Source organism: Malassezia restricta, chromosome IV, assembly GCF_003290485.1.
Source record: "Malassezia restricta chromosome IV, complete sequence".
Classification (NCBI taxonomy): Eukaryota; Fungi; Basidiomycota; class Malasseziomycetes; order Malasseziales; family Malasseziaceae; genus Malassezia; species Malassezia restricta.
The window spans coordinates 44,131-56,821 of NC_040196.1; the positions used below are offsets into that span (position 1 = coordinate 44,131).

Consider the following 12,691-nt stretch of genomic DNA (forward strand, 5'->3'; position numbering starts at 1 on the left):
TGGTGGAGGAAGACGACCAGCGACGCCGCGTGGCGCGCCGCTTACGTCCCCGCCAGCATGCAGGCCGCGTGGCTCGTGGCGTGGGCGCTGGGCCTGGCTGCGCTGTGCCTGCCGTGGCCGCGTGTGGTGGGCGAGACGCGCCGCATCGTGGCGCTCGGCGATATCCATGGCGACTATGCGCACGCGACGGCCGTCCTTCGCGCCGCGGGCCTCTTGCACGCGCACCATGATGCGTGGGCCGGTGGCAAGACGGTGTTTGTGAGCACCGGCGACACCATCGACCGCGGTGACGACACGATCCGCCTCTATCAGCTGTTCCAGCGACTGCGGAACGAGAGCCGCGCGCACGGTGGCGACGTGATCCATGTGCTGGGGAATCACGAGATGATGAACGCCATGCTCGACTGGCGCTACGTCACGCCAGGCGACGTCGCATCCTTCGGAGGCATGGACGAACGGCGCGATGCCATGTCCCTGCACGGCTGGCTCGGCACCGAGTGGATGCAGCACTACCAGGTCACCACCCATGTCGACCTGCTGCCTGCCGCGGACATGCCGCTCTATCCCACGCACCGCGCGTCGTTCGTCCACGGCGGCATCACGCCCACGTTCGCCGACATGGGTGTAGACGCGATGAACGACGTCGGCCACACGCTCCTCGAAAAGTCGCTCGCCCGCCGCGGCCCCCTGTCCAAGGCCGAGCAGGCGCTGTGGTCGAGTGACGGCCCATTCTGGTTCCGCGGCTACGCGCAAGACCCAGCGAAGGCGGCATGCATGATGGCCGAGCAGGCGCGCTCGTCCCTCGGCGTGTATGCGCTCATCATGGGACACACGCCCCAGTTCACGGGCATCCGCACCCGCTGCGACGGCCGCGTCTACATCATCGACACCGGCCTCAGCCGCGCGTACGGCGGCCGCCCTAGTGCCCTGGACGTAAAGTCGCGTCGCTGGGGGCCCTGTGTGGTGTCGACGTTTTCTGCTGTGGACCTATCTGGCACACACCACACGCTGCATCACGCATGGCAGTGCCCCTACTTGCGGTTGGGACGCAGGCCGCGGACCACATGACCGACGCGCCACATCTCCTGGTCGGCAATGGCGTCCGTCTCGCGGTCGTAGTCCTCGCGGTACGTCTTGCGCGAGCCAAACTCGAGCGCACGGCGCGTCTCCGATCCGTCCTTCACGCTCTGGTACAGGCGCTCAAACACAGGCTTGCACGCCGCCTCGAACTCGGGCGCCCAGTCCAGCGCACCACGGCGCGCCGTCGTCGAGCATGCCTTGTACATGTAGTCCATGCCGTTCTGCGCAATGAGCGGGTACAGCGACTCGAGCGCCTCCTCACACGTCTCGTTGAACGCCTCCGAGGGCGAGTGGCCATGCGCACGGAGCACATCGTACTGCGCCTTGAACATGCCCTGGATACCACCCATCAGGCAGCCACGCTCACCGTACAGGTCCGAGAACACCTCCTTCTGGAACGTCGTCTCGTAGATGTAGCCCGAGCCGACGGCAATGCCAATCGCCACAGCCTTCTCGAGAGCGCGGCCCGTCACGTCCTGGAACACGGCCACCGACGAGTTGATGCCACGGCCCTCCTTAAACAGCGTGCGCACCGTGCGGCCCGAGCCCTTCGGCGCACACAGAATCACGTCGACATTCTCGGGCGGCACGACATGCGTCTGGTCCTTGTACACGATCGAGAAACCGTGCGAAAAGTACAGCGTCTTGCCGGGAGTGACATACTCCTTCAGGTGCGGCCACGTCGACGTCTGCGCAGCATCCGACAGCAGGTTCATGAGAATCGTGCCCTTCGTCGCAGCCTCCTCAATCGAAAACAGGTTCTTGCCCGGCACCCAGCCGTCCGCCTCGGCCTGGCGCCACGACTCGCCGTCCTTGCGCACACCGACAATCACGTTCAGGCCATTGTCACGCAAGTTCAGTCCCTGGCCATGGCCCTGCGAGCCATAGCCCAGCAGTGCAAACGTCTCATCCTTAAAGTAGTCCTGCAGCTTCTCGAGCGGCCAGTCCTCACGCTCGTACACCTTCTCCGGCGTGCCGGCAAAGTCGAGCGTCTTCATGCCACGCACCTGCATCGCCACGCGCGGCACGGCCGTCGAAGGCGACACACGTGGCGCAGCACGCGTCGCGAGAGACATCATGCGGGCCGACACACGGCGGGGGGCCTTGGAAACAGTGCGCAGCGCAGTACGGGTCAGGGGAGCACTCATGGTATGGACGCAACCGAGTCACGGCCGTGCGGAGGGCGAAAGCGGAGGTGGGCCCCGGCCGAGACGACAGCGGAGCGACGAGTGACTCGTCTCATGCGCGCATCATGATTGGCTCGCGCCCTGACACCAGCGGCGCTGGCCCCCTGCGGTCAGCGACGCCAACGGCTTTCACACCATGCTCTGGCGGGCGCTGCGGGGCGGTCGCAGCGCATCGCGCTTGGCGTCATCGCAGGTGCGCTATGCCTCCACCAACCAGACGTACATCGAAAAGGTCGTGCAGAAGTATGCGGTCGACTGGGACCCTGCGGTGCCAGTGCGCTCCGGCGACTACGTGTCGATTCGCCCAGCCACGGTCATGACGCATGACAACACGGGTCCTGTGATCTCCAAGTTCCATGCGATCGGAGCTAAGCGGATTCACGATCCTGCTCAGGTCGTGTTTGCCCTGGACCACGACGTACAGAACAAGAGCGCCAAAAACCTCGACAAGTACGCGCGCATCGAAGCTTTCGCTCGGGAGCAGCACGTCGACTTTTACCCCGCGGGCCGCGGTATTGGGCACCAGGTGCTCGTGGAAGAGGGCTACGCCTTTCCTCAGACGCTGTGTGTCGCGTCCGACAGTCACTCCAACATGTACGGCGGCGTAGGTGCGGTGGGCACGCCGATCGTACGCACGGATGCCGCGGCGATTTGGGCCACGGGCAAGACGTGGTGGCAGCTCCCCCCGATGGTCAAGGTCGAGCTCACTGGGACACTGCCTCCGGGCGTGACAGGCAAGGACGTGATCGTGGCGCTTTGTGGCTACTTTAAGAACGACGAGGTGCTGAATGCCGCGATCGAGTTTACGGGCGATGGCGTCCGGGCCCTGTCGATCGATGAGCGCCTCTCGATTAGCAATATGACGACCGAATGGGGCGCTCTGGCGGGCGTGTTTCCCGTCGACGATACCACGCTGCAGTGGTACGAGGACTTGCTCCGCCAGATGGACCGCCTGCAGTTCCACTTTGGCTCCTCGCCCCGGCCGTCTGAGACGCATCCGCGTCTGACCTGGCAGCATCTCGAAAAGCTGGCGAAAGAGCGCTTCGAGGCGGATGCCGGCGCATCGTACGCCAAGCATCTGCGCTTCGACTTGTCGACACTCACGCCCCACGTGTCCGGTCCCAACAGCGTCAAGATCGCGACGCCACTGCATGAGCTCGAGCAGCAAAACATTCCGATCCACAAGGCATACCTCGTTTCGTGCGTCAATTCGCGTGCCTCCGATATCAAAGCCGCCGCTGACGTGCTGCGCGGCCGCAAAGTGGCGCCTGGCGTGGAATTCTATCTTGCCGCGGCGAGTAGCCTCGCGCAGCGCGCAGCTGAACAGTCCGGCGATTGGGGCGCCTTGCTCGCTGCGGGCGCCAAGCCCCTGCCTGCTGGCTGTGGTCCCTGCATCGGTCTGGGCACCGGCCTGCTGGAGGACGGAGAGGTGGGTATTTCGGCGACGAATCGCAACTACAAGGGCCGTATGGGCAGCCCCAAGGCGCTAGCCTACCTCGCGTCACCCGCTGTCGTGGCGGCTAGTGCGGCAGCTGGCAAGATTTGCGGACCGACTCCAAGCACCGCCAGCACCAAGCCGAGCCTGTCGATCGTGGCCGAGGAGACAGCTGCGCCCGTGGCGTCGGCGCCTGCGACGCTGGACCCCGCCTTCCCGCCGACCTTTTCCGGCGCTCTTGTGTTCGTGCCGCAGGACAACCTGAACACGGATGCGCTGTACCCCGGCAAGTACACGTACCAAGATGACATTACGCCTGCGCGCCAGGCCGAGGTCGTAATGGAGAACTATGATCCGTCCTTGGCGGCGTCGATCGCCCAAGAACGCGCCGAGCGTGCATCGAGGCAGGCCGCGTCCTCGATCGTGCTGGTGAGTGGCTACAATTTCGGTACCGGCTCGTCCCGTGAGCAGGCCGCGACAGCCCTCAAGTATGCCGGTGTGCCGGTCGTGCTCGCTGGCTCGTTCAGCGACGTGTTCAAGCGAAATGCGATCAACAATGGCCTCATCTGCCTGCAGTGCCCTGAGCTGGTCGACGACCTGACGTCGGCGTACGCCAAGGATGGTAAGCGCGGCGCAGGTGGCCGGCAGCCGGGTGAGTTGAGTGTGTGGCTGCGTGATGCGACCGTGTCGCTGGACAGCAGCACTGGCACCGTGACTCTGCTGCATAGCGACGGCACCGAGAAGCGGTACACGACGCGGCCAGCTGGTATTGGGCGCTCCATTCAGGACATGTACGTAGCCGGCGGCATGGAGTCGTGGGTGCAACAGCGCTTGTAACTTTTTTTTTGCCACACGCACTAAAGTCACGATGCTGGGCTGTGCACCTGCTTAGGTGGCGAAGAGAGCCCCATAAGCGCCGCTGCACTTCCGATACAAGCAGTCTCTGTGGATGCGGGATGTGCCATGCGTGGTCTGCCATGGTGAGTGCTAGGCTCAGACCGAGATCCCGCCACGTCCTTGGGCAATGCACCAAAAGGGGCGGCTTCTCACGCTCAAATCATCGCGAAAGGAGGCTTGGGTCCGCACGAGGCACGCGCGGTCCCAGCTGCCAGGATTCAGCTGTGGTGCGCGCACGCGACGAAGAAGGGGATGCTAGCGACAGAGACTCGTATGATTCCTACAGGGTATGGCGAGGATGCTGCCGACCTTGGGCTGCACGCGCGCAAGGCACGCCTAGGACCGCGCTCGTGCGCGTCCTTCGGCGATGTAGGCGGCTCGTGAGCGCCGCTTGAGGGCCATGCGGTGTGTGCGCGATTGCATGTGCTTGTCGCGCTCATTCTCACGGTACAGAAACGGCTGTGCCTCGTCGCTCGTGCACGTGTCGCAGGCAACGAGCCTGTTGCGCTCGAGACGGCTGCCCGTCTGCTCCGGCACGGCGAGCTGCTCGGCGGCCGCAGCGCTCTGGGCACGTGGATCAGGCATGGGATCATGTGCGATGAATGCCTCGAGAATACGGTGCGCTGGATCCGACACGCGCTCTTTCCAGAACGCCGGATCTGTCGCATCAAGTAGGTACAGCCACACGTCCTCCCCGCGCTCCTGCGCCTTGCGGATCTCAGGAAGGAGCTGATTGCGGATCCACGATGTCTGGCGCTTGGCGTACCGCCGCGTCGCCGTCTGCATATCAGTGATCGCCGCGGCAAAACGGTCGTCGCCGCCATGCGTCAGGTACGCGTCAAACTCCTTGTACCCAATCGCCTGGAAAATGCCGCGTGTATAGTCGGTAGGCGCGTCGCCCGCGATGCGCCGCAAGTCGCGGATCTCATCCAGCAGGCCGCGCTCTATCATGGTCTGAATGCGTGCATTCAGACGCGCATGCAAAGCTTCTCGCTCACTCCACACCCACAGCACCAGCCGGCGAGACGGCTCACGACGCCCATGCTGCTGATCTTCCTCATCCTGAGCGCTGAGCCACGCAGACTGCGGAACGCCCGTGTCGCGCAGGATTCGCAGGCTCCGGTACACTTTGCGGTGATCGCGATGGTGCCAACGCTGAGCACACGCCAGGTCCAAGTGCGCCAACAGAGGCCACAAATCCCCCGGCGGTGGAGGGGCTTTGGGGTCGTCGCTGAGGGCGTCCCACAGGGCTCTCAAGTCGGGAGGCAGGGAGGCGATGCGGGCGTGTACGTCGCCCTCGTAGTCCGTCGGAGGGACTTGCGAAACGAGACGCCCAGGAAAGAGTAGGTGCTGTACGTAGTACGTCGTGCCACCGACCACGATCGGCAGAGCGCCCTGTTGTTGGAGTTGTGCGCACAGACCACCAGCGTCTGCGACAAACTGCGTAATGTCATACTCTTGGCCGGGTGACAGGAAGCTGAGGAGGTGGTGCGGAATGCCCTCCATCTCGCTGGCGTCCGCCTTGTTCGTAATCACATCAAGGCCGACATACGTCTGCATGCTATCCGCCGAAATGGCCTCGGCATGCATGCCCAAGTGCTGTGCTGCATGCCGCGCCAGGTCGACGGCCAGCTGCGACTTGCCCGTGCCCGTGCTCCCAATCACGGCGACCACATCGCGGTGGCGGCGCATGTCCTATGGTCAGACTACAAGCCGAGGTCCTGTGGTCGTTGGTGTGGACCGGTATACGTACCTTTCTGATCATAGCGGCGGCAATGGGGTGGTAAAACGACTCGTTCTCCAGAAACGTGCGCTGAGCGAGCGCCGGCTCCACTCTGTACAGAGCCTTGAAGATCGTGCGGCAGTACTTCATGCGGCCTTGCGATGCGACCCACGCGGCGGCTTCTTCGGCATAGCGTCCACCCTGCTCCTCGAGGGCAACTTCATAGAAGCGCAAACGCACCTCAGGGTTCTGTGCCGTGCTCAGTGAGTATATCTCGTCAAGACGCGCGGCATAAGACTGTGGGACACGCGGCCCAGCGTGCAGCCGCTCCAGGAACACAACGACTTGGTTGGCATTCCAGCCTTGCATGTCCGACGCAGCAAACGCGCCGTCGACGCCGTCGCCGATCGCTTTGATCCAGCGCGCAGCGAGGGCGAAGGCCTCGGCGGCGAGCGTTTGGTCATACTCCATACGCACAGGCAGCTCCAGGCCTTCTCCGTGCAGCCACGCGTCCCAATCCACAGTCTGGAGCGCCTGACTCGCTGTGGGATGCGTCGCGAAGTACGCGAGCAGATGGGCTTTCCATTCCTCCGTCGAGATGGAGCGGCCCTGGAATGTCGTGAAATAGGCTTGGATATACGGTGCAAACACATCGAGGCCGCCCACGACGCGCTCCAGGTACAACAAGAAGTTCGCGCCTTTGTCGTACGGAATCGACGAGAACGCATCGTCAGGATCTTCACCATCGCGGAACTCGGGCACGAGGCGCTGGAACCGCGGCGTGTCCTGAAAGCCCTCGAGCGAGTCACGCAGGGCCTTGGCGCCGATAATGTACGAAAAGCCACGGTGCGCTGGCCCATACAGCTTCTCGAGGAGCAGACGCTCCAGGTACACAGTCCAGCCCTCGTTCAGCCAGAACGATTCCCAGTTCATGCACGAAATCAGATTGCCGCTCCATGAATGACACAGCTCATGCAGGAGGACATCCGTCGCGCTGCGATCACCACACACGAGCGACGGCGTCAGCGTTGTCAGATTCGCATTCTCCATACCGCCGTACGGGAACGACGGCGGCAGCACAACACTGTCGTACCGCGTCCATACATACGGCGACACAACCTGCTCAGCAGCTGTGAGGAAGGGCTCAGCATCCCGCTCAAACTCCCACTGAACGGCATCCGCGTCCGGCGGCTCGGCCCATACGCCCGTACGTGGACCCAGCGCGCGGAACTCGAGGAGGCCTCCCACAATCGCAATAAGGTAGGTGGGGATCGCTACCGGCTGGTCAAATTCATACACGTCCGAGGCCGACGAGCGCCGCAGCGCTGACATGAGCACGGGAATCGATGAGTTGACACGCGCCGTGTACGTCACTTTTCGCGAGGGTGTGTCCATGCACGGCACAAGCGAGCGGCCGTGAATCGCCTGGCACTGCGAGTAGAGGAACGGCGTCTTCTTGGCACGCGTTTGGCTGGCTGAGAGCCACCCGAGCGCCGTGCACTTGGGCGTCGTGGCATAATCAATGGCCACCTTGACCCTGTCTCCCGCCATGCGTTCACCCAAATGAATGCGCAGAGGCTCGCCCAACGGGCCGCGCCGCGCCTCAAGCTGGTACGCGGCCCGAGCTCCATCCACTTGCACCTCGCGGATATCAAGGTACGATGTATCAAACGTAGCATGCGCGGTACCGTCCTTTTGTACCTCCAGCTCATGCGTGACTGCACCGCGAATACACTTGGCATCCCAGTCGATCGACCAGTCAAGATGCAGATGCAGCGGCTTAATGTCGTTGACATTCGCACACGAATGGATATCGCGGATCGGTGGTATCGGAGGAGCGGGCACCGCCGTCGGCGCAGGAGGCGTCCAATTCATTCTCGGAATCGATGTGCACAAAGTACGAAGGGGGCGAAATGCACGCAGTCCAGGCAAGCACAGTCGAGCACACCGGACCCAGTGCATCCACTTGGTGGAAAGAAAAGAACCAGCGGCGGTGGGGTGGAGGTGTGTCGTGCTGTGTTCCATGACGCGTCCCAGCCGCGCTGTGCATCTTGCATGTCTAGTGCCAAGTGTGTCTGGTACGCAGCATGTTCGTAACGCAGGATCGCAGCGACTCTGGGCACGCAGTCAGCGCATGTGCGCATCACAAAGAGTGAGTACACGAGGGTGGATATCGTGCATGTATGTACAGTAGCACCGCTATGGCAGGGACCACGGCTGATGTACCAAGGAAGCTTGGTGCTCATTGGTGTATGCAGGCTGTGGCAGATCCAGGTACACGCTTGGCGTGACGACATTCAGCGCACAATGGCAAGTCTTCGCGACAAGCCCAAGCGGTCACACGACCTGTGCCACAATGTGCTGCCCACGGCCTTTACCCTGCCGGACACGGAGACGACCGACTCGATCATGTACGAGCCATGTCCAGCCCTAAAACGCCATACACAGACAACAGTGCCGTGGGTCCACGATGTATGGAGCGAGGCACCCGATGTGCCCTGGCAAACGTCCCCCCAAGAGCCACTGGCACCGCTAGATCTGGGGCTGACCGACATCGCCTTTCCCATCTCTCCCAAGGACTCGTCTTTCACTGAGCTGCCACACAGGCACATTATTGCATCCACATCCACGCCGCTCCCGACCGTGATGCGCACAGGGCCAGCCCCTAATCGTGCGGCACCAAAACGCAAATGCCTCTCGGACCAGAAGGTGGGCTTTGACGAGGAGGAGTGGGAGCGTCGATGCGAAGCAGCACGAAGGTCCCCATGCACACGTCAGTGGTACTCGGCATGGGATAGGGCATGGCCCAAGTGCACAATCAAGCGTTTGTGTTTGTGCACGAGCCACGCCTTGGAAACACTGTGGGACACCACGGTCGGGACACATCTCCGCGTCCTCGAGCAGCATTACCAAAATGAACGCAACGTGTGCCGGAATCAATGGGCACAGCAACAATGGGAGGCAGATGTGCCAGCCATCGAGGACGAATATACCCAGGAGGTTGGCCGTGGTGAAACGGTCGTGGACGACGTCTTCCCATGGACGAATATGAGCGAATGGCGTTGGGATGTACCTGAGGACGATCTCGGGCACGATGATAGCATATCGAGCGCCAACACTTCGATTGTTCAACACGCTGCACGATGGATCTCCCCCAACGTGTCATCAGATTCGTTAGAACGACCGCGACTATCGCGGGCGCACGATGCCTCTCTCATGACCCCACTCCTCACAGGTAACGAGGTGTCCACGGCATCCATGGACGCAGACACGCATGATTTTTACATGTACATGCAAGTCGTGCGCCAAAGCGTACCTGAACGCGCCTACATCCCCTTCCCTGAACTGATACCCCCCAATCACGTCGGACCCCATGTACCTGTCCACGCATGTATGTACGCTTCACTTACGCAGTCTGGCACACGTTGGTTTTGGCATCGTCGGGCGCTTGTCGTCTCGTCCAACAGCAGCCGTATGCAGAAATTCACGTTTACATGTAACAAAAAGTTGGCAAGGACGGGGTTCGAACCCGCGAATGGCGGATGGCTTATGTGGGTGAAAAATCACCCGGCTTAAGGCCGCTGCATTAGACCACTTTGCTACCCTGCCAATCAAATCGAGGGATCGCAGATGATGTTGGAATTTATCACAAAACGGCATTTGTGTGCACCGCCGGCACACGTCTATCTACAGGGTACATGGGTATCACCATCCTTGCTCTGCTGCCACCTCTTCTAGGGCATTAGAGTCAATAGGGAAGTCTTCATCTAGCACACGCGAAAAGCTGTCGTCTGAGCTGGGTTGGTTGGTGTCAGCACGAGTGGAATGCCCGGGGCTCACGACAGGATCACTTTGAACACGTTGTATGTGAGTCCTGCGACGTTTGTGCTGGGGCGACGATGCTTTGGATAGCGGCGGTGGTGGCGGCGCAAGGGAGCACATGTTGTAAGTGTATGGGTGCTGTGCTCGTGCGCGGCGGCGCGCGCGAATATTTCGTGTGACACTCGGACTCTTTTGGATCTCAGGCACCTGGATCACATTCTCTTTTTCCTCGTGCTCAGGTACATACTCACGGGGCTTGGCGGGGGGTACGGCAAGAAGAGGCGACAGAGCCTCTCGTGGTGAGGAGCTTGGCTGATCCCATGCAATGCGCCCTCTTGGTGAAGGAGAGAGGCTCCTGTGTCTGCTCGGTGTGCCAGATACGCGCGGCGAACCAAAGTTGAGCAGGTCAAACAGCTCCGACATGCACGGCAGCAAGACAAACAGGCACAAGGTCGATTTTTGTGCCTCCATGTAAGTCACGTGACGATATTGTCACGACACGCAGGGGCCAAGCGAGGCGGGAACGTTGTCGAAAACCATGTCGGTGCCGAAGCAGGGACCTTTTATTCTGGTGGCGCGGTACGTGCTTCCACACTGACAGCAGCTTTGTCGGAAAGGGCGAATCGGAGACTGATGAGCTCGAGCGACTACTTCTTAACACGACGAAGCGGGCCAACTCGGATGCCGAGCCGGGCACCAAGACCGTACGTGCGCCGTGCCACTGACACCAGTACCGTCTATCTCGTAACGCGAATGACAAGTGCAAGCTGATCGTGTTCGAGGAGTACGACAACGAGGCTGCTTTGCAGGCACACCAAGCTGCCGATGCTTACCAGGCAGTGGAAAAGCGTGTGTCAGAACTGGCCTCAAGCTTTGACATTGACTTCCTACATGAGCTGCACCCTTAAGAATTCGTATGGAGCCTAGTTGGCCGTAGTGCTCTCGAGAATGTAACCCTCCGACGTCGTAGGCACTGTGAGAATACGCAGCGAGTTGGTGTGTCCCTTACCACCGCGCCAGCCCTGGACCGCCACAATGGTGCCGCCCTTGCGGACGAGGCCGAGCTTCAGGGCCTCAGAAAGGCCGAACTTGATGCGGTTGTCGACATCCTCCTGCCAGCGCGACATATCCTGGATGTGCGGCAGCGGGTAGTGGAAGGGATAGGTGCCACGGTTCAAGTGACACGTACGTGTCGTGTACTTGTTCCGGGTAACGACAAGAATGGGGCACGGGGGGCGGTACTTGCTGACAAGACGCGCTGTCTCACCCGACGTCGACATGAGCAGGATGGCATCAGCACGCTGCTCGAGACTCGCCGACACAGCCACGAGCGAGATAGTCTCAATCGTGGACGTGGGCAAGTGCAAAGAGCCACGAAGCTGGTTGAAGAGAGCCGTGTACGACAGACTGTCCTCGGCAAGTTGCGCTGACTCGGCCATGTAACGCACACTCTCAACAGGGTACTCACCCTTGGCCGTTTCGCCACTCAGCATGACACAGTCTGCACCATCGACAACCGCATTCGCAACATCCGACACTTCGGCGCGGGTCGGACGGTTGTTGTAGGTCATGCTCTCGAGCATTTGAGTGGCACAAATCACGGGCTTACCGGCAAGATTGCAGCGAGCGATCATCATCTTTTGTGCCAGGAAAACTTGAGGTGCGGGGATTTCAATGCCCAGGTCACCACGGGCCACCATAATCCCGTCGGCCTCGTCCATAATTTCATTAAAGTTAAGCACACCCTGGTGGTTCTCAATCTTGGCGATGATGCGCATGCGGGGCGCATGCTCTCCAAGAATCGAGCGAATCAGCACAATGTCTTCGCGCGTACGGATGAATGAGGCAAACACAATGTCGGCTTCTTCCCGCGCGGCAAACTTCAGGTCTTCAATGTCCTTTGGCGACACGGCTGGCAAATCGACTTCAGTCAATGGCAGGTTGACACCCTTGCGCGAAGAGAGAGTGCCATTGTTATCAGCACGCACGATCACGTTGTCACCCTCAACACGCAGCACACGCAGTGACAGGATACCGTCATCAATAAAGATCTGGCGACCCGGCTCGACCTTCTTGGGCAGGTTCTTGTAGTCGATATAGAGGTGCTCTGCGCTGCACTTGTCGGCGAAATGCTCGTCGGTCGTGACAATCATCTCGTGGCCAGCCTTGATCTTCACATCTTCGTTGTTCAACATAACGCCCGTACGCATCTCCGGGCCCTTGGTGTCCAGAGCAAGAGCGAGCGGACGGCCCGGAGCTTCGCGCTCGACCTGGCGACAGTTTTCAATCACACTCTTAAAGTATCCGTGGTCACCATGACTCGCGTTCAGACGAATAATGTTGACACCAGCGTTCCGCAGCTGGTGCAGCGTCTCGACATTGTTTGTCTTAGGACCGATCGTTGCGATGATCGAGGTCTTACGCATCGACTTGTTCTGGATCTTATACTCGATCGGATTGAGTGAGGCATACCACTCAATCTGAGACATGCGTGCAAAGTGGTTCATCATGGGGGGGGGCAGTGGTGGTCAATGGGGGAAAACTGGA

General features: G+C 60.9%; 9 protein-coding genes and 1 non-coding gene across 10 annotated transcripts; 4 read left to right on the forward strand and 6 right to left on the reverse strand.

Annotated features, from left to right (window-relative positions):
• Positions 1-57: 57 nt before the first annotated feature.
• MRET_2393 (calcineurin-like phosphoesterase) lies at positions 58-1,068 on the forward strand (the record flags this gene model as incomplete). The annotated part of the gene is made up of 1 exon (XM_027629020.1): positions 58-1,068. The coding sequence occupies one exon, from the start codon at positions 58-60 to the stop codon at positions 1,066-1,068; it is 1,011 nt and encodes a 336-aa protein (XP_027485090.1).
• Positions 1,032-2,228, reverse strand: MRET_2394 (ketol-acid reductoisomerase; the record flags this gene model as incomplete). The annotated part of the gene is made up of 1 exon (XM_027629021.1): positions 1,032-2,228. The coding sequence occupies one exon, from the start codon at positions 2,226-2,228 to the stop codon at positions 1,032-1,034; it is 1,197 nt and encodes a 398-aa protein (XP_027485096.1).
• Positions 2,229-2,403: 175 nt separating this feature from the next.
• MRET_2395 (homoaconitate hydratase) lies at positions 2,404-4,539 on the forward strand (the record flags this gene model as incomplete). Its single annotated transcript, XM_027629022.1, has 1 exon — positions 2,404-4,539. One exon carries the CDS (start codon positions 2,404-2,406, stop codon positions 4,537-4,539), a length of 2,136 nt encoding a protein of 711 aa, XP_027485095.1.
• Positions 4,540-4,935: 396 nt separating this feature from the next.
• On the reverse strand, positions 4,936-6,291 carry MRET_2396 (tRNA dimethylallyltransferase; the record flags this gene model as incomplete). Its single annotated transcript, XM_027629023.1, has 1 exon — positions 4,936-6,291. The coding sequence occupies one exon, from the start codon at positions 6,289-6,291 to the stop codon at positions 4,936-4,938; it is 1,356 nt and encodes a 451-aa protein (XP_027485094.1).
• Positions 6,292-6,305: 14 nt separating this feature from the next.
• Positions 6,306-8,284, reverse strand: MRET_2397 (leukotriene-A4 hydrolase; the record flags this gene model as incomplete). Its single annotated transcript, XM_027629024.1, has 2 exons — positions 6,306-6,320; positions 6,353-8,284. 2 exons carry the CDS (start codon positions 8,282-8,284, stop codon positions 6,306-6,308), a joined length of 1,947 nt encoding a protein of 648 aa, XP_027485093.1.
• Positions 8,285-8,542: 258 nt separating this feature from the next.
• MRET_2398 (uncharacterized protein) lies at positions 8,543-9,898 on the forward strand (the record flags this gene model as incomplete). Its single annotated transcript, XM_027629025.1, has 1 exon — positions 8,543-9,898. One exon carries the CDS (start codon positions 8,543-8,545, stop codon positions 9,896-9,898), a length of 1,356 nt encoding a protein of 451 aa, XP_027485098.1.
• On the reverse strand, positions 9,830-9,931 carry MRET_t0040. Its single transcript has one exon. It is a non-coding gene; the product is annotated as a tRNA-Leu (tRNA).
• A 96-nt stretch (positions 9,932-10,027) lies between these two features.
• MRET_2399 (uncharacterized protein) lies at positions 10,028-10,567 on the reverse strand (the record flags this gene model as incomplete). The annotated part of the gene is made up of 1 exon (XM_027629026.1): positions 10,028-10,567. One exon carries the CDS (start codon positions 10,565-10,567, stop codon positions 10,028-10,030), a length of 540 nt encoding a protein of 179 aa, XP_027485097.1.
• Positions 10,568-10,682: 115 nt separating this feature from the next.
• On the forward strand, positions 10,683-11,052 carry MRET_2400 (uncharacterized protein; the record flags this gene model as incomplete). Its single annotated transcript, XM_027629027.1, has 3 exons — positions 10,683-10,723; positions 10,749-10,848; positions 10,876-11,052. 3 exons carry the CDS (start codon positions 10,683-10,685, stop codon positions 11,050-11,052), a joined length of 318 nt encoding a protein of 105 aa, XP_027485228.1.
• Positions 11,053-11,067: 15 nt separating this feature from the next.
• Positions 11,068-12,654, reverse strand: MRET_2401 (pyruvate kinase; the record flags this gene model as incomplete). The annotated part of the gene is made up of 1 exon (XM_027629028.1): positions 11,068-12,654. One exon carries the CDS (start codon positions 12,652-12,654, stop codon positions 11,068-11,070), a length of 1,587 nt encoding a protein of 528 aa, XP_027485227.1.
• Between the last annotated feature and the right edge of the window lie 37 nt (positions 12,655-12,691).